The sequence below is a fragment of the Capra hircus genome, chromosome 10 (genome assembly GCF_001704415.2).
Source record: "Capra hircus breed San Clemente chromosome 10, ASM170441v1, whole genome shotgun sequence".
In the NCBI taxonomy this organism is placed as follows: domain Eukaryota; kingdom Metazoa; phylum Chordata; class Mammalia; order Artiodactyla; family Bovidae; genus Capra; species Capra hircus.
The window spans coordinates 52,048,706-52,067,666 of record NC_030817.1 but is presented as its reverse complement, the minus strand read 5'-3'; the positions used below and the strand labels follow the sequence as shown (position 1 = coordinate 52,067,666).

General features: G+C 42.7%; 1 protein-coding gene across 1 annotated transcript in view; it reads left to right on the top strand.

The window, feature by feature from the left end:
- Positions 1-18,961, top strand: part of MYO1E (myosin IE) — a 216,505-nt gene that overhangs the window by 123,284 nt on the left and 74,260 nt on the right. Inside the window, exons 5-8 of the mRNA XM_005685707.3 lie at positions 4,779-4,866; positions 8,955-9,044; positions 14,060-14,191; positions 17,298-17,432. Of these exons, the coding sequence (XP_005685764.2) occupies positions 4,779-4,866; positions 8,955-9,044; positions 14,060-14,191; positions 17,298-17,432 (445 nt within the window). The remainder of the gene's footprint in view (positions 1-4,778; positions 4,867-8,954; positions 9,045-14,059; positions 14,192-17,297; positions 17,433-18,961) is intronic.

Genomic DNA, 18,961 nt, shown 5'->3' with positions numbered 1-18,961 from the left:
TGACTCTTTATGACCCTGTGGACTGTAGCATGCCAGGCTTCCCAGTCCTCCACTGAGGAGTACAGGGAAAGTTGTTGAATAAGAAATACACATAAAAAATTTTTTTAACTGTTAAGGAGTGATGTATTAAGATATCTGTTTTAATAAATAATTCTTTTTACTGTAGTAACAGTAAAAGAAATTGTAGAGCTAACAAGTGGCTGAGCTGGGGTTCAGACTTGACGTTCAGACTAAACACTGGGTTCTTCCTATTGCATCAGGCCTGGGCCAAGATGAGCATTGCCCTGGGGCCATTTTCTCGGCAGACTCTAGGTGATAATTTTGTCTGCTTGGCGGTTCTAATTGATTTGGAAGAAGTCAGTCTTATTTGTCCTCATGATGTTAATGAGCTTTTATCATTTTCTCAGTCATTTCTGCTTGATTTTGTATTTTATGCATTCAGCCATTGTATGTACTTGAGGCTTATATTTTTCAGTGTTACTACAGGCGCTGACAGACCATCATCACCCCTTTCTCTCCAGCTCTGGAAACCTTCAGATAGGCAAACTAAACTGCGACATTCTCCTTTACTTTCTAATCTCCTTTGGAACTTGTGTTATTTCTCATCTTCCGGATTCTTTTAGTCACTAATATGTCTATCCTTTATAACTCTAGAATTACAAAAAAAATTTTAACTATTGCTGTGTTTTTTTCCTTGGATTATACCTTCTGAAATAGGAATCAAGTTTAATAATAATATGTATATGTGTATACACACACACACACATATATAAAGTCAGGTCTAAGAAAGTAGGACCCAGTGGGGATTTTCGTAACTTCATTATCTTATCAGCCATTCATTCTAGACAGGAATGTCACCCTCTAATGCTTGCCTACTCACACATCCTCCCTCAGTCCCTCCCCTCCCCGGCTAACTTGAGATGTAAGTAGTGTGACTTGACTTAGCTTATCAATTCCTTTAGGAATCTTTTCCTAATACGTACTCAGAAATCCCTAAAACTGTACCCGTATCTCCATGGTGTTACCGCAGCATCAGTACATTTGACCTCCCCTGGTGCAGTAGGCTCCTCTCATTCCAGGAGACCCATCTCATTCCAGCCCCAGCCAGCCCTTAGCATGAGGAGGCATTTAGTGCTTGCTGGGTAAACAAATGCACATACGATTTCTGTTTAAAATTTTTATCCTTTATAAAGTGCAAGTACATGTAAAGTTGGCAGAGCAACATTTCAGTTACTTTAACTTGAACAGTTATAAGGGAACAAAAGCTAGTGTGGTAAGAACCAGAAGAAATTTTTCGAGACTAGCAAGGGGGAAGATAGAATGGATGACTACTTATTCTATGAGATGTCTCCCCTCAAAATAAGGCTGAGATATTTTTTAATTTGTTAAAATCAGTTGAAGTGAATTGAAAACACCATTCATTATTAAGCGAAGAATAACTTTCAGTCTAAGAATAGCAATATAGTCTCTGAATCCAATTATTAGTATATCATTGTAAATAGTCCCCCCTCACCCTGAACATTCTTTCCATCTCTTTGATACTTTAGCAAATGTTTCCATTTCTATATTGAATGCACACGGAAACATTACATTATTTCCTCTTTGAATTGATGTTTCCTGTGAAGTCTGTCTTGACTTTGTTTTACATTTGTTTAGTGGATTCCCAGCCAGCAATATAAGAACTAGGGGGTTTGTTAGAAATTATTTCTAGGCCCTGTCCTTGGAGACTAGGATTCAGCAGGTCTGAAGACAGACCAGACATGGGCCCTTCTTTAAGTACTTTGAGGACTGTGGTAGGCTGCTGGACTTAGGGACCACTGGGGCATTTTTCTAATTTTAAAGCACATACACTTCTAGAGTATTTTTTGGTCCACTTTGAAAGTCCAATGAAGGCAATTAAGAAAGGTTGCTTATAATCATAAGCAGAGCAAATTGCTCTCATTGTTGTGAGATGCAAAGCAGATAATTTCAGGTATGCTATATAATCTGATACTTTCACATTCTTTTAATGTGGGTTTTTAGTCCAGGGAGAGAAAGTTTTTTCTCTCAAAGGGACAACATAATTACCGTTATATATATATTGTAAGCTTCAAGTAATTATGTAACATTCCATTCTTATACCATATTCTGAGCAAAGTACTGGCCTCTGATCAATAAAATTTCTTTTTATGGGTCTGTAAATTGAAACCAAGAAATGAAAATTCCGATCAGTGTTCAGCCAGACTAATTATTTTAAATCTTCTGAAAAATATCACAGTTACTGAGAATGTAGATGTTCTATTATTGTGCCCGGCCTACTTATTATATGAAACGAGTCACTTTCATTATTCTTCCTTTTTTTTCCCTTTCAACAAAAGATACAAAGTATTTTATGTCTAATCACAGTATTAGCCAGAGAAAGAGTGGGGGCATCACTGTATGAAAGCGTACAGTAATTTTAATAGGATTTTTTTTTCTTTTCTCTTTCACATACACACAGCTTTCTCTAAGGAATTCTAAATATGAAAGTTGTTTACTTGTGACATAGTGAATAGCGAAGTCGCTCAGTCGTGTCCGACTCTTTGCGACCCCATGGACTGTAGCCTACCAGGCTCCTCTGTCCACGGGATTTCCCAGACAAGAGTACTGGAGTGGTATGCCATTTCCTTGTGACATAGAACCTGGGTTCGATTCCTGGGTTGGGAAGATCCTCTGGAGAAGGAAATGGCAATCCACTCCAGCACTCTTGCCTGGAAAATCCCATGGACGGAGGAGCCTGATAGGCTACAGTCTGTGGGGTCGCAAAGAGTCGGACACGGCTGAGCGACTTCACTTTCACTTTCACTTGTGACATAGAAATAATCTAAAGAAATTAATCTTGTTGATTATCATTGTGATGTATAATCTCACTTTTTCTGGAAATGCTGTTTTTAAAAATATGAAATATGTGGTTAATTGCTTCTTCCAAAACTTCAACCATTAAGAGAAATTACATCAAAAGAAATAAGAGTTACCCAAAAAGTAGCTGCCCAACAAGTCAGAACTATTTTTTGCCTTGTTTCGTTGTGGTTCCTGTCCATACATTATTTTTGCATAGTTGTAAATTGTCGCAGGTAGTGTCTTCTGCTTATGTTGCCACTCAACATTAACTGCCTTGCCTTTGTGTTGCCACATAGTTTTCTGTTCATTTTTTATGTCTGTGTGATATTATATGAGCTTCCCAGGGGGCGCTGGTGGTAAAGAACCACCTGCTGATGCAGGAGACATGAGATGTGGGTAGGCTGGTGGTACCATTGTACTCTTGGACTTTCCAGTATTCTTAAATGTTCACGTTATTTACAACATTATAAAATGGAGTTTCATTGTTGATAAAACCTATGCTTCAAATGAGTGAGAGTGCATGTTTTGACCTTGGATCTGGGGTATAAATCTTCTGATCACATGGGCCATTTGAACAGATAACTTCCTCATGGCACTGAAATATTTATTATACCTACTTGTGCCTGTGAGTAAGCATGGCTTCTGTGATCGGCGTGACCCAGCATCCCAGGCTCACTGGCTTTCTGCTTGCCGCCATATCTTATGAAATATCAGTTTGGTTTCTGTATTCATGTGACCTGGAAGTCAGGAACTGAATATTAGGATGCTGAATGAGTTTGTTGATGGAGTTAGACCTTTAGAGGGCCTCACAGAGGATGGTTCTCTCATTCTTTCCCATAATCTCTCTAATTAAACATATATTAGTCCAAAGAAATTCAAACACAAAAAATGTCATTTGAACTCACAGCACCCTCAATTTTTCATACTAAATTTCATCATTATTTTACACAATACAGAGTTTTTCCTCTAATTAATTCTGTCATGCTAACACAAAGGTCACCTGTAGAGAGATGAGAAATCTGACTGACTTAAGCTTGTTTTGAATTGAGGTCGTCATCAATTCAAGGGGATTTTGAAGGAAGAAATGGGGTTTTTGAAGATCTGACTCTATGGTGCTAACAAAAGGCTTTCCCCATGCAGTAAGGCCACCAAGCGGAAGCAGTCTTTGTTATGCAGGATGTGATTAATATTACCTCATCATTTAATTTTAGAACTTGAAAATAAAGTTGCTTGCATCAGTTCCCAGTTCATGGCACATGGTTTGAAACCTGAGCATATCTACTTTTTTTTTGTTTTTAATTAAGAAGAAATACATGATTACTAAAAGTGTAGGAAATAATGAGCTGAAAGAAGGCTCCCAGGGTATCTTTTCCTTTACCAAACCTCTGCTAATCTTTTGTGGTTCTAGTTCTAGGCTTTTTTGGTTTTTTTAATGTGATTTTTTTCCTTTACAGTTTTTCACATATAATTTGAATCTGATTTACTTCACATAACATTACTTTATGTGCTTCATTCCCGCCCCCCAACCCCCCATGTTTACAGTCTTGCTGTCAGTTGTAATCTGTTTAGTCTATCCTTCTGATGTTCTGTAATTTCCTAATCATGTCTTCTATTATTGGGCATTTAGAATGCTGGACGGTCTCTCCCATCACAGTGGTGATTATCAGGCCCCCAGCCCACACACCATGTTAATAGTGATCATACAAGTCACAGAGGTAACCTGATCCTGCTGTGATTTAACTGTGATTAAATCACTGGTTGTGATTTAGTCTCAACCAGTTCTGTGATTTTTTTTAAACCGAGTTCCTTTTTACCAGTTTTCTTCTTCAGTTTTGTTTGGGAGTGGGAGTCTTTTCAGGGGAGAGGGAGCTGGTCGTGAGCCACTTCATAGGTGAGTCTTTTTGTCTTTCTTTCTTTAGTGGCGAAAGTGGTGCTGGAAAGACAGTGGCTGCCAAATACATCATGAGTTACATCTCCAGGGTGTCTGGGGGAGGCCCCAAAGTCCAGGTGAGTTGGTGCTGTGGCCCATTTTGAGACTTGGTGCTGGGCCAGAGGACAAGGCTCCATTTGCTGTTTGAAAAAGGTTTTCTCTTCCACAGAGAAGACACTGGTTTTATAACCAAGAAATTTGAAATCTGCAGAAAAACAGCATATTATGAGATGGAGATGCCTACTGTATAATTAATATTGTATACAGTCTAGGAGAAGGTTACAAATCCCAAAGGAAAATAAATACAGGGCATAAAAACCATCTCATAGAAAAGGAAATATAAATGACTCATAAAACACGTGGCTTCCCTTGTGGCTCACCTGGTAAAGAATCTGCCTGCAATGCGGGAGACCTGGGTTCAGTCCCTGGGTTGGAAAGATCCCCTAGAGAAGGGAAAGGCTATCTACTCCAGTATTCTGGACTGGAGAATTCCATGGACTGTATAGTCCATGGGGTTGCAAAGAGTCAGACTCGACTAAGCGACTTTCATTCACTCAGAACATGAAAATATGCTCACTCCCAAGATAGTAAGAGAAATGCAAATTAAAACTACATTGAAAACTGTTTCTTAACTGTCAGAATAACAAATTTTTTCTAGTGTTTAAATACTCTGTTGTTAAAAATATAGGGGCATTGGCCCTCTCACACATTACTAGTGGGAACATGGACTAACTAGTACACTTCTGTGGAGGACATGTCAGCAAAGTTTTTCAAACCTATAAGCAAACACCCTTGACTCATCAGTTCTGCTTGGGAGAATTTATCATTTAGGTGTCTTGAAATGTATGTAAAATAATACATGTATAAAGTTCTTTGATGTGGCATTTTTTGATGATGGAGAAGACTAGAAACAAATGTTCATCAGTTGGTGACGGGAAATAATTTGTGGTTCATAATAGACTAGAATATTATGCAACCATAAAAATGAAGCTTCATGTACTGATAAGGATTGATCTCCAAGATATATCATGAATTGCGAAAAGCAAAGCTCTGAATGTTGTATATAATGTGCTACCATTTGAAGAAAAAAGAGCATGTATTTATAAAACATTTGTTTAGATATGTATAACATAGCTCCAGGGAGATACACATGAAATTGATAATAGTGATTTCTCCAGGAGGAACCTGGGAGACTAGGGAGAGGCATTTCTCCATGTAGACCCTTGTGAACTTTTTTTTATTTTATTGATAGGTAAGAGGTGGATTTATTTAGAAAGATATATACTCCTTAGGCAGCACGCTGACCATCTCAGAAAGTGAGAGTGGCTGTGAACGTTTGATTTTTGAACCATGTCAATTCATCTCCCATTTAAAAAATTTGCAAAAATTTTAAAATACAGAAAGGAAAAAAAGAAAGAAGGATTAGAGTATTAACGGAAAACATTAGGAGAAGGGGGGAAACCCAGAAGAATGAGGACACAGGAGAGGGATAAAGAAAAGGATGGGCTTCCCTTGTGACTTAGACAGCAAAGAATCTTCCTGCAATGCAGGAGACCCGGATCTGATCCCTGTGTTGGGAAGAGCCCCTGGAGAAGGGAATGGCAACCCACTCCAGTATTCTTACCAGTGAATTCCATGGACAGACCATGGGGTTGCAAAGAGTCGGACACGACTGATCAACTAACGCACAGTGTGGCACAGAAGGGGCAGATTCAAGAGGACGGCATGAAGAAAGGGGCAGATGCAGCCTCACCTGTCTTTAGTTTACTCACTGTGGTAGTGAAAGCAGCATAAGCAGGACTGGGGAAGCCTGTCCCCAGAGGGCAGCGGGTGATGGTGATGAAGGCTAAGGTCAATGGGAGCTGCCCGAACTCACAGTGCTCATCACTTGCACAGACCTCTGGGAACTTTTTTTTAAATTAGAAGTCATGATCCAAGGTAGATTTCACCCTGAAGATTAATTTTTTAGTTGGAATCATTTAATATGATGTTATTGCCATAGTCAGCTGTAGACTTTAAAAAGACACATCGAAATTCTCTTCCTATGGCTTTGTCTACTAAATCAATAGTGTTCCATTCTGTCCTGGGGGATCAGAATGCTTCAGGCAGAGGCCAGTATTCCTTATGTAGAATAGAAAGGTCTTAGAGTAGCCTCCTATACTGAATGAAAGGAAAATCTAGAGCAGCACCATCCAATAGAAAGATGGTGGGTGTCACATGCATAATTTTAAATTTTTGAGTAGTCACATAAAAAAGTGAAAAGCAAATGAAACTAACTTTTAAAATATATATTTCAGTTAACCCACTATATCCCCAATACTATTTCAGCCTATAATTACTAATGAATTGATGAGATACTCTACATTCTTTTGCATCCTAAATCTTTGGACTCCAGTGTGTGTTCTCCACTTACAGCATATCACAGTTGGAACTGGCCATGTTGCATGGGCTCAGCAGCTTCCATGTTGGACAGCGAGTACAACTCTACGACTTAAATTGGTGTGGTCCAGTCCATATGTTTTTCTCCATTTGTGTGACCATACCCTGTCTCTAGAAGATGGACCTGGAGCAAGAAATCCAGGATACTCTTTTGTGTGTGGGCTGCTCTTTTAATTTGCTCTTTTTCCCCTCTGTATGCTTACCACATGCCACGAAATTCTGTTGGCCATCTTGATAGTGGATGGATGGATAGATGGAGGAATAGATAGATGGATACATGCAAAAGGTTTTCAGTTTAAAAGTCAGTAATTAAAGAGGGAAAGACGAGCTTTTCTTTTTTTCTGTCCCTACAAGAAAGTGCAGTGTTGATGAATGGTGTAGGGATGTTTGGCCAGCAAACAACAAGTACAAAAGATTAACGAAGACCCACAAAGTCAAAATTATTTTACGAACAAAAGCAAATTTCATATAAATCCGTGAGTTTTTTTAAAGGAAAATAGGCTGCTTAGAAATACCTTTCTAAACTCTGAAATGGATTCCATGGAGGAACCACCCATAATTTGCTCTCTGTGCCCATTGCTAATGACATGTGCCCAGTGGATGGAATTCCAGTTCTCATTGCCCTTCAGAATGTTCAGGGGGTGCCAGAGAAGCACTTTGGCTGTTGCAGAGTCAGTTAGTGGTTAGTGCCTTCATCTCATCTGATTTGCTATGGACAATGACCTAGTGGCCCGACTGTAGACGTTTAATGTTGATTTTTCTCTTCCTGTTTTCCTGTGAGGACAATGATACAGAACTCTTGGCTTGAAATTAGTCAGTAGCTAAAGAGCACAAGCCAAAGACTTGTTATTTCTGGAACATGTTTAACCATAGCATGTGAATAATTAGAAGTACAAGGAATGACTCACTGGTTCAAAACCTTCTCCAACATCAACTCGTATCTGTTGAGCTGTCTTGCCCATGGGGTGTTTTGTACTTTTCAGTCTGACGCTGAATTGGGGTATATGAAAACCAAATTCTTCCCCTCCAATAGGCCAGGAATTGTTCCACCCAATCCAGTGTTGATCCTTGTTGCTCAAATGGGGCTCTGTACAGACAAAACCAGCAACACCAGGAACACCAGGGCTAGAAACGTGGACTCTTGGGCCCCACCTCAGACCTACTGAGTCAGTATTTGCATTTTAACACGATTTCTAGGTGATTCAGGCACATGAAAATTTGGGAAGCACAGGTCTGTGTGTCTGTAATGTTGTTAGGGGAGGAGAAACTATTTCCCTCAAGGTAACTCTCATTTGCAGTGAAGAGGGGGATGCAATAGGTGGGGACAGAAGTTGAGTAGAACAGGAGTAGTGATGATTAAGAATCTGATCAGAAGACGAGGAGAGACCCCTTCTTCTTATGTTCCCCGATATACCAGGGGGCACAGGATAAAGCTGCACCATCCAATCTGGAAACCCAATCTGGGAACATTCATAGATCCTGATTTGTGGTGGCCCCCTGGCTGCAGGGAATCCTGCATCAAGCCAGGGGAGCTGGAAGACACGACCGCACCAACAGGGCCAGGTCTGTTGAGAGGAAAGAGTAAATCCTCCGGAAATCCCAGGGACTGGGATTTGAGTCCTCCCACCCTCACCGTATTCAGGAGCCAGGTCCTCGGGCAAGTCTGGCCTTTCACTGCCAGGTAGGTGTTCACGTTGTCCTAACTTCGGTCTTTCTGCTATAACAGCACGTCAAGGACATCATCCTGCAGTCCAACCCGCTGCTGGAGGCCTTCGGGAATGCCAAGACGGTCCGGAACAACAACTCCAGCCGATTTGTGAGTTTCTTTCCTGTGATAGAGAGTGCCACCTGATTGGTGTTGTTGACATTCCTGATTTAAGTTCTGTGTCCCCAAGGAAATAGGGGTTTTTCACACATTATCAGGAGGTTTCCTTTTTGAGCTTTTTTAAAACTTTTCTCTAGTTGTGAACTGTCCGGCTTCAATTCACCCTTTGACTCAAGTCCTTTTTGAGCCTTGGGGATATAAAGAAGATAATTTCTGAAGCTAGTTCTCAACTTAAGTTGCCTTCCTAAGCCAAGTGGAAGTGTCAGCTTTGGTCTTGGAGAAGTTTCTTTGCTTTGGGCACTAGAGAAAAGGCCTTCTTTCCCAATTGAAGGACCCAGGTCTTGTCACCTTGTTTTGCTTCATAGATCTGTGGACCCTGGAGGGGAACTTTGATCTGGCACATTAGAGAGAAACTTCTTCCTGTCTGTCGGCCAGAAGGAGCTGCTTACCCTGCCCCTCTTGGCTTTGTGTGTGTGTGTTTCACATGTTCTTGTAACATAATGACATGCCAGAGTGACTGACCTGAGCCTACATGGTGCTCCTAACTGGCCTGCTTACCAAAAGTAATGAAAATATCAGCTGAATGCCTTGAATGCCTAGTTAGACGTTTTTCTGTCTGAGTGTCTCCCGAGGGGGTGAACTGGAAAGCTGGCAAGGATGAATATGAATATATTCCCTTTGACAAAAAGCCACGTTTACAGAGGAGTGAATGTTAGCTCAGTAGCTTTGATTTATGTAGATTTTGTATCTTATCTCAACCATAGATTATGTCTGGCAGTAAAGCACTTAGGGAACCATCTGTGATGTGGATTCTGTTCCATTTTAAAATAAATAAGTGAGAATTTTGGAGAAAAGCAATTTCTTTTTTATCCTTCTGTTTTAGAAGGAAGCTTCTATTTCCAAGAGAATTCTTACTCAGTTTTCATGGAGTAATTGTTAAGCTCCCTGGTGAGTTTTATCTGTCAGAATTGCCCTTACTTTCCTCACTGTTTAATACTATTTGAACTATTACTCATTTGTTCTTCTCTAGTTTTTCTGTTCAATGCCAGGGCTATGTTATTTTGAAGTTTCTAGGTAATGAAACAGGAAAGAAGATGTGAATGAAATTTTCACTGGATCTTTTCTTCCCTGATTGTCAATCTCAATCTGCCTTTTATAAGGATTTGAGCAAATTTAACTCTCTAGCTACCCAACTTCCTTCTTTTGCCTTCCTTACGGAGCAGAAGAGTAACCAAATCAATATTTCCCTTGATATTTCCAATATAAATTATTCTTTTGTCTTTGGACAAGGCGGCTATAGCAGTCAGTTTTTGTAAAGAAAAGCAAAAATACCCAGAATTTATTATTTTTCTGATAACAGAATTTCATACAACCCTGATGGAATGGTGGGAAAAGCGTACAGAAAGGTAGTACACACATACACACACGGATACACACACACACGGATACACACATATGCACATGGGTGTACACGCAGCAGAATCTGATGGGGCATCAAAAGATGTGCTCATTAGTAATGAGAGAAATGTAAATTAAAACCATATATCATTTTCGGTCTCTCAGATGGTGAAACATTAAGGAGGAAGACACTATTAGTTAAAGACTGACATCTTCTCCCAGGAGAGCAATTTGGCAGTTCTTATCAAAGTTCAAAATGCTCATTGTCTTTGACCCAAAATACTTTTAGGTTAGAATATCCATGTTCCCTGTTAATAGTAATTTATTTTGAAAGATATCCGTAATATATTAATTTTTTGAAAAGGTTATAGGACAATATCTATAATATGGTCCCATTTTTATTTTAAAATGCACATTTATATAAAGCATAATTAAGGTATCTGCAGATCGATGTTTGAATATACTATAATAGTGATTAGTAGGAGGAGGTAGAAGTGCTTCAGGGTGGGATTATGGGTAATTTTACTTCAAATGGACTTGCAGTGGGAATCATCAAAATTCATCTGTTTCCACTTACAAATCTTTTCAAGTTTCAAGAACTGTATTATGAAATATTTCAAACACTATTTTAAAATAAAACAGTGAACGTTGAGGTACCCAGTGCCGAATTTAAGAAGTAAAACATTACTAAGAACTGAGGTTTCTTTTCATTTATGAATTAAAATATCGTATCCTCTCTTTATATAGTTTCCTCCTTCCCTCAGGCTGCTTACAACAAAACTGAACTTTTTGATCTCTCATTATGGATTTTTGCTCTTTAAATTACAATTTTGAGTTGTGCATAAGCATTCCCATTACATTAGAGTAGTGATTCTCAAACTTGGCCACATATGAAAAACACCCAGGTGGAGTTCCCTGGTGGTCCGATGGTTAAGAATCCACCTGCCAGTGCAGGGGACATGGGTTGGTCCTAGATCTGGGAAGGTCTCACATGCTGCGAAGCAACTGAGCCCATGTACCGCAACTCCTGAGCGTGAGCTCTACAGCTCCGGGGCCACAGCCACTGAAGTCCACACACCCTAGAGCCTGTGCTCCCCACCAGGAGAAGTCAGTGCAATGAGAAGTCCTCGCATCGCAACAGGAGAGCAGCGCGTGCAGCGGTGACGATAGCAGGAGAGCAGCGCGTGCGGCGGTGAATATAGCAGGAGAGCGGCGCTTGCGGCGGTGAATTTAGCAGGAGAGCGGCGCATGCAGTGGCGATAGCAGGAGAGCGGCGCATGCGGCGGTGAAGATAGCAGGAGAGCGGCGCGTGCGGCGGTGATAGAGAGGCGCGTGCGGCGGTGGCGACAGCAGGAGAGCGGCGCGTGCGGCGGTGAGGATAGCAGGAGAGCGGCGCGTGCGGCGGTGAAGATAGCAGGAGAGCGGCGCGTGCAGCGGTGGCGATAGCAGGAGAGCGGCGCGTGCGGCGGTGAAGATAGCAGGAGAGCGGCGCGTGCAGCGGTGGCGATAGCAGGAGAGCGGCGCATGCGGCGGTGAAGATAGCAAGAGCGGCGCATGCGGCGGTGAAGATAGCAAGAGCGGCGCATGCGGCGGTGAAGATAGCAAGAGCGGCGCATGCGGCGATGATAGCAGGAGAGCGGCGGCATGCAGCGGTGATAGCAGGAGAGCGGTCGGCATGCAGCGGTGATAGCAGGAGAGCGGTGCATGCAGTGGCAATAGCAGGAGAGCGGCGCGTGCGGCGGTGAAGATAGGAGAGCGGCGCGTGCGGCGGTAAATATAGCAGGAGAGCGGCGCGTGCAGCGGTGATAGCAGGAGAGCGGCGCGTGCGGCGGTGAAGATAGCAGAGAGCGGCGCATGCAGCGGTGATAGCAGGAGAGCGGTGCGTGCGGCGGTGAAGATAGCCGGAGAGCAGCGCATGCAGCGGCGATAGCAGGAGAGCGGCGCGTGCGGCGGTGAATTTAGCAGGAGAGCGGCGCATGCGGCGGTGAATATAGCAGGAGAACGGCGCTTGCGGCGGTGGCGATAGCAGGAGAGCGGCGCATGCAGCGGCGATAGCAGGAGAGCGGCGCATGCAGCGGCGATAGCGATCCAGCGCAGTCAGAAACACAAGCCAGCCAGGCCTCTCACAGCCGCTTGTGTCTGGGTGCCAGGCCCTAGCAGCTGCCTTACTTGCCTGGAATGGCATTGGGCAGTATTTCTTAGAGGATCTCCCAGGATCTTTCTAGTGGGCAGCCAAGGTTGTGAACCATTAACAAAAGGACTTGAGAGTTTGCCGTTGACCAAATCTGCCCTTCGTGGCTTTGACATCCTGTTTTGTTTCATCCCTCTCCCAGATTGATAGGGAATGGGGTGGGGTGGTGAGGTCGGACGCAAATGGACACTGAATTATTCCCTGCAGAACGTGCCCAAAGGGAAGGATGGAGAAGGATGGCCACGGAAGGAGGCACGAGGGGTCTTGTTGAGCAGGCTTTGCCGTGAACCGCTGTGGTTCGGGAGGGCAGTCGTTTGTGGTCCTCTGTGTCTGCTGCCTCGGGATGTTTGTCTGGGGGTTTATTTTTGGGAGAGGGAGAGGAAAGAGCAGATTAAGACAAATAGACAATTAGACTGTGGCTTTCTTTTGTAGCTTTTTTGATACCCAGAATCGACGTTAACTTAGCTGGAACATAGCAGTACTAGGTGTTATCCACAGGAGGAAAAACACGCAGTGTGTTTTTCTTCTCCTTAGTGAGTTTATGGTTCTGGTCAGAGACTTGTGGCTTGGCAGGCTTCATCCCTGAGATGGTGCGCTTCATCAGAATACACATTTAAAAAATATTAAATGCGAATGCAGTTAGGCTGGGCATGCTCTCCAGTCTGACCCTAGGTCACACCACTCCCTAAAACCCACATTCTCATCTTTTTCTTCATTTAAATTTACACTCCTGGACCCTTCTGAGGACTGAAGAGAAACTAAATTGTAGTTTTAAAAAAATTATTTACTTAACAAATCTGGACACCTTTTCAGCTACAGTCCAGGGTTTTATTCTCTTTTGTTCCCTATTAGCAGTCATTTAAAAGGAAATGTTAACAAGAACAACAGTGACAAAAATCCCCACACCCACAGCTAGCTGGAAAGAACTTATAAAAGTACTTTTATTTCGTGTTAGCATATTAGATGCTCCTGGGATAAAAAGAAATTGCTTTTGCTCAAAGCCATGAAAATAAGTCTCTCAGAGGGGAAATCTGATTCCTTTGAAAGAGGCTGGCAGAGTTCACTCTTGTTAGATCAAGGGGACCATGTGATTTTTCTGTCCTATTCTTTACAGCTTCTGGTTTAGCAGACAAGCGCCTACTAAGGGAAAAGGGGAAGGAATATAGTGAGTGTATCCATATTTAGTCAGGTTAGAATGATAGATTCTCTCTTTCAGTACAGAACTGTATGATTGGACAAAGGCACAGGTTATTGTCTGATAGGAAACGGTGAGGAAGTCTAGACCAGAACTGGGAATAATTCAGAACATATCTTTCATTAATGAATTTCCTTGAATTATATGCTATATCCCAAGCCTGTTTAGAACATCATGTTTTTGTTCACCGACCATTAAAGGAAGTCCCTAATTTTCTTGCAGGGAAAATACTTTGAAATCCAGTTCAGTCCAGGTGGGGAACCAGATGGTGGAAAGATCTCCAACTTCCTTCTGGAAAAATCTCGTGTGGTGATGAGGAACCCTGGCGAGCGGAGTTTTCACATATTTTACCAGGTTTTCCTTTATATTATTTCTTTCCTACTTCTCTGTTCCTTCTCCACATTTAAAATGTTCTTCTCTTGGTCCTCAGGTCCTCAGGGTGAGATAGTTTAGTCTGGCCAGCCCTTGAGTCTTAATTAGCGCAGGATGTGCAAGTCATGTGCGAAAGAACTGTGAGGATGCCCTTACTTGCAGGCAGAATAAGGTCTAGCTGGGGTGAGAAGACAACAATTTCCCTAAAGTAAAATAATCAATAAAGTGTTGACACACTTCAGAACAAAAGTAGGGATGTTTGATTCTTGGCTAAATAGGAGATCACGAGGGGAGATAGAGCTGGGACAATAAGGAGAGCTTTTAAGGGGGCACAAGATAGTGTGGAGGAGAGGTTGACTCAGGTCGAGTCAGATGGTCTGAACAAAGCAAGGAGGGAGGGATGAGGAGGTGGGGAGATGGGAGAGACGGAGGGGAGGGGACAGGTAAGCTAATGAATGAGCCAGGCTCCAGCCAGATTGCAAGGGTAGAGGCCTCCAAAAGGTGAACTGTGGGAAGAAGCACTTGAAAAAAGACTTGAGGTATTTCTTGCCAGGTCAAAAAGTTTTGGCTTAGACTCTCAGAAGCCATGGAGAGTTTGGTGTTAGAGCAGTTAGCCGGATGCTTTTAAATTATGTTCCAGGCTTCAGCAATCATTTGTTTCAACTATTTTTTAAATATTTTTTTTAATGATGATTGATTTTTATTGGAATATAATTGTTTTGAATGTTTTTTAAGTATTTGAAAGTATAATGATACTATAAACAATTTTTTTAATATATGGATTTTTGTATTAGTACTTCATATACCGGGGACCTACATTAGATTTTCTTGAAGAATTGGCTGCAACTGTTAGTTTTTTGTTTTTTTAATTTTTTGTTAGAGTTTGATGATTATTCAGTTTGAAGGAAGTTAAGCTATGTTGATTGCTTCCATTTCAGTCTTTTCAATTCCATAAACATGTTAGGTGGTGGCAAACAATTCTTCTGGTTAGAATCTATTGGTTTAAAATATCTATAAATGACCAAAAGCTTCTGTCTATTCAATAATGCTTTTAATTATATTAATCAAAGCACCATGTACAGGTCTTTGAAAAGTAATTTCATGTATTACACATACTATATTATTTATTGAGCACTGGACAGAAGTTCATAATTATTTCCTGGATGCTGTACTATAAATGCCAGCCCTATCCCCCTTCAGAATCCTCTGCCCACAAGTTGGAAAACCCCAGCCTGGAGACTGGGGAAGTGATGAGTTCAGGGTAAGACAGAGTTTAAGATTCTGACATAAAAGTGATAGTCGAAGATGTGAAATAGGTAAGACTCCTGTGGGAGTGAATGTGGCGGGAAAAACCATGCCCATTTAGGACTTGGGGACCTGGAGACCACCTGTGGGATGAGAGAGGCATTGAGGAGCCAGGAAAGTAGTCAGAGGTCCTGCAGTGTCACCGAAGCCAGGGGAAGCTTTAGGGGTGCAGGGCAGGATCACATATTCAGAGCTTTGTGGGGAGGGATGAGGCAAGGGCCTGGGGACCAAGCAAGGCCTGGTGGCTTCAGCGGCTGCAAAGCAGCCATGAGGCCTGTTCCATCAGAATGGTGACGGGGAGGAAGAAACCAGATGAGGAAGGAGAGGAAGGAGACTCTGTAGCTTGAAGGATTTCAGAGTCAAGGAAAAGCTTCTAAAGAAGACAAAGAGGCACGTGACTGTAGGCTGGAGAGAAAGAAAGGGATGTTTGAACCTTCAGGTGAAGGGAGTACATGATGTGGGTAGGGAGAAGACTGAGACAGAGATGGGAGAAGTTCTTCCTTAGCAAAAACAAAACCAAACCAAAAGAAAAAGGAACAGAGTGGCACAAAAAGATTTTAAGGAGATGGGGGGAAACTAAGGGAACCTGATGTAATAGGATGACCAAGAACTTCTCCATAAAGGAGATGAGGTTCCCTGTTTTAAGGGTGTGAAGCTGGGATGACATGAGGAACTAAACCAAGATGAAGAAGTGTGGATGAGGGTGGGGGCCAGTGGTGGCTGGCGCTGGCTTGCATGGACTATGTGCATTTCTTCCTTCAGTGACGTTTCTTGGTAGTTTGAAATCATTCGTGGTAGGAGTATTTACACCACCAAAGTTAGCAATTGCTACACGTTGATTCCCCACCCCCACCTCAAGAATGGAGTGTTGAGGACTTCCCTGGTGGTCCAGTGGTAAAGAATGCACGTGCCAATGCAGGGAACACAGGTTTGATCCCTGGTCCAGGAGGATTCCCCATGCTGTGGGGCAGCTAAGCCCGTGGTGCCACAAACACTGAGCCCATGCTCTGCAACAAGAGACGTCACCACAATGAGAAGCCCAGGCACCACAACTAGATAGAGGTCTGCACTTGCTGCACCTAGAGAAACGCACATAGCATAGCCAGAAAAAGAGAGAGAGAAAATGGGTTGGTGAACATTTTCTCGCACACCTTTAGGGCCCTTGCTCAGAACTAAGGTAGATCCCAGAGATAGAACAGAAAGCCAAGGGACAGGACACCAGCGTGGGGGACCTGAGGCTGTACTTGAATATGCACCGTGCTGTGAGAAGCATGGAGAGTCCAGCTGCCCTTTACAAAGGCATGTGCATTGACTCACATTGTTGTACAGCAAAAGCTGACACAAGGTTGTAAAACAAATATACTCTGATTAAGAAAATAAAAAATAAGAGTCTGACTCCACCAAAAATAAAAAAAAGAGCCATGTGCAAGTTGAGCAGGAACAAAGTAGTGATAATCTGGCTTGCTTTCCACTGTTCCAAGGGATCTCACCAATGTAACTGCACAGTTCAATGTGTCAGATAAGAGAAAATTCTCAGCCCTTGCAGGTCTAATCAGAGTTAAGAACTAGAATTTGCAGAGATGATTTGGGGCTACTGCACAGAGAGCAGATATTCTGAAGCCCCTTCATATTTTTGAGACCAGGAGCATCCATCCATTTAGGAAGCAGGGGTAGAAGGTCTGATTGCCTGACTCCAGGGGTGGTGGGTGGTAGCGGGACCCATGTGGTACCTTTGCCTGATCCATAGGCTCCACCACACACATGCCGCTTTCTCTTGCTCCAGCTTATCGAGGGCGCCTCCCCAGAGCAGAAGCATGGCCTGGGCATCACCACCATGGACTATTATTACTACCTGAGCCTCTCGGGGTCTTACAAGGTGGATGGCATTGATGACAAGAAGGAGTTTCAGGAAACCCTGGTAAGTGCTGGTGCAGGCCGGGCATGATCTGACATCTAGACCAGGCATTGTCTATGGCAGAAAGGGCAGGGAAGGTGAACAAAGCAAAGAGCAACCTGAAACATCACCTCTTTTTGCTGGAAGTGCTCCATTTCTTAAAACACACATGTAAACACCCTTAAATAGCCATCGGCCCAGTTGCCAGATGACCACTTAATGATTAAACATGGGTAATAAAAAAGTTCATCATTACCCCTCTGTAGGTATTCTGATTCACATAAAAACTATTTTCAGTAATGTATTTACCATACCTGTTTGCCGAAAGCTAAGCAGTTGTTGAGCTGTTTCCTTACAAAGACAAACCAAAAATTATGATCTTAATCAAGTTTAGAGGGACTTCCCTTGTGGTCCAGTGGCTAAAACTCCAGGCACCCAATGCAGGGAGCCCAGGTTCAATGGTCAGGGAACTACGTCCCACACGCCACGACTAAGACCTGATTCAGCCAAATAAATATTGGGAAAAAAAAATCAGTGTTAGAAATCTTAGAACACCTTCAGTCTCATTTCCACCTCAGTATTTACAGGTCAGAGGGCAAGCCTTACTCCATTCTTTAAACATGTTGTGTACGTTATGGTACACACTGTGAATTCAGGTATATTATTGAGGATTCACATCCTTGGGGAAACAACTTACTAACTCAATCAATCTAGAACTTTCTAGAGACTTCCCTGGTGGTCCAGTGGTTAAGACTCCATCCTTCCACTGCAGGAGGCACATGTTTAAAACCTGGTCAGGGAAATCAAAGAGCCCACATGCCATGTGGTGCTGCCAAAAGAAATTTTAAAAATAAAAAATAGAACCTTCTAGAGGTGGACTGCTCACCCATTTAGCCTCAAGGAACTGCATCACTACTGCCCTTTAAGTCAGGTACCAGCCTGGCTCATCCCTCAGCCTGGATCCCAAACCAAGTGGGAAAACTGAATGGGCAATTGGAGGTACAGTTTCAGGTGGCAGGGGGCTGACATTTGTGCTTGAAAGGGGCAGGCTGTGTCCCAGGTATCAGGAAAGAAGGTGGCATCAAGGGGCCACGTGGCCTCAGAGGAGGTGGGAGAAAACATGCAGACAGGCCTGCAGTGGTCTTAGAAAAGAGCCCCCTTAAGATATGGGTATCTAAGACTCAGGCCTTTCATTTCCTTTTATTTGAATTTAGTGGATCTCAGAAACAAAGCTCTTCTAATGATGCTTTTATTTGGTTTTCCTGGAATTTTTCAAGATCCTTTTGCAAGTACAATTTACTCTCAGCCCTCCCAATGAAGAGAAAAATCTGTGAGAGTTTGGAGTGGCTGGAAAGCAGACTGGTGCCCTTAGAGGGAGAGGGTGGCAACAAGGGGAAAATTAAGAGACAAGAACAGACTTGTTGACTGGGCAGCTGCCCCTGCATCTGAATACCTTTCCTCCAGAGCCTTCTCACATGTATTTCTAGATGATCGCATGCTCACACTGGGCAGGTTATTTATTGGGCTCCCCTGGTGGCTCAGTGATAAAGAAT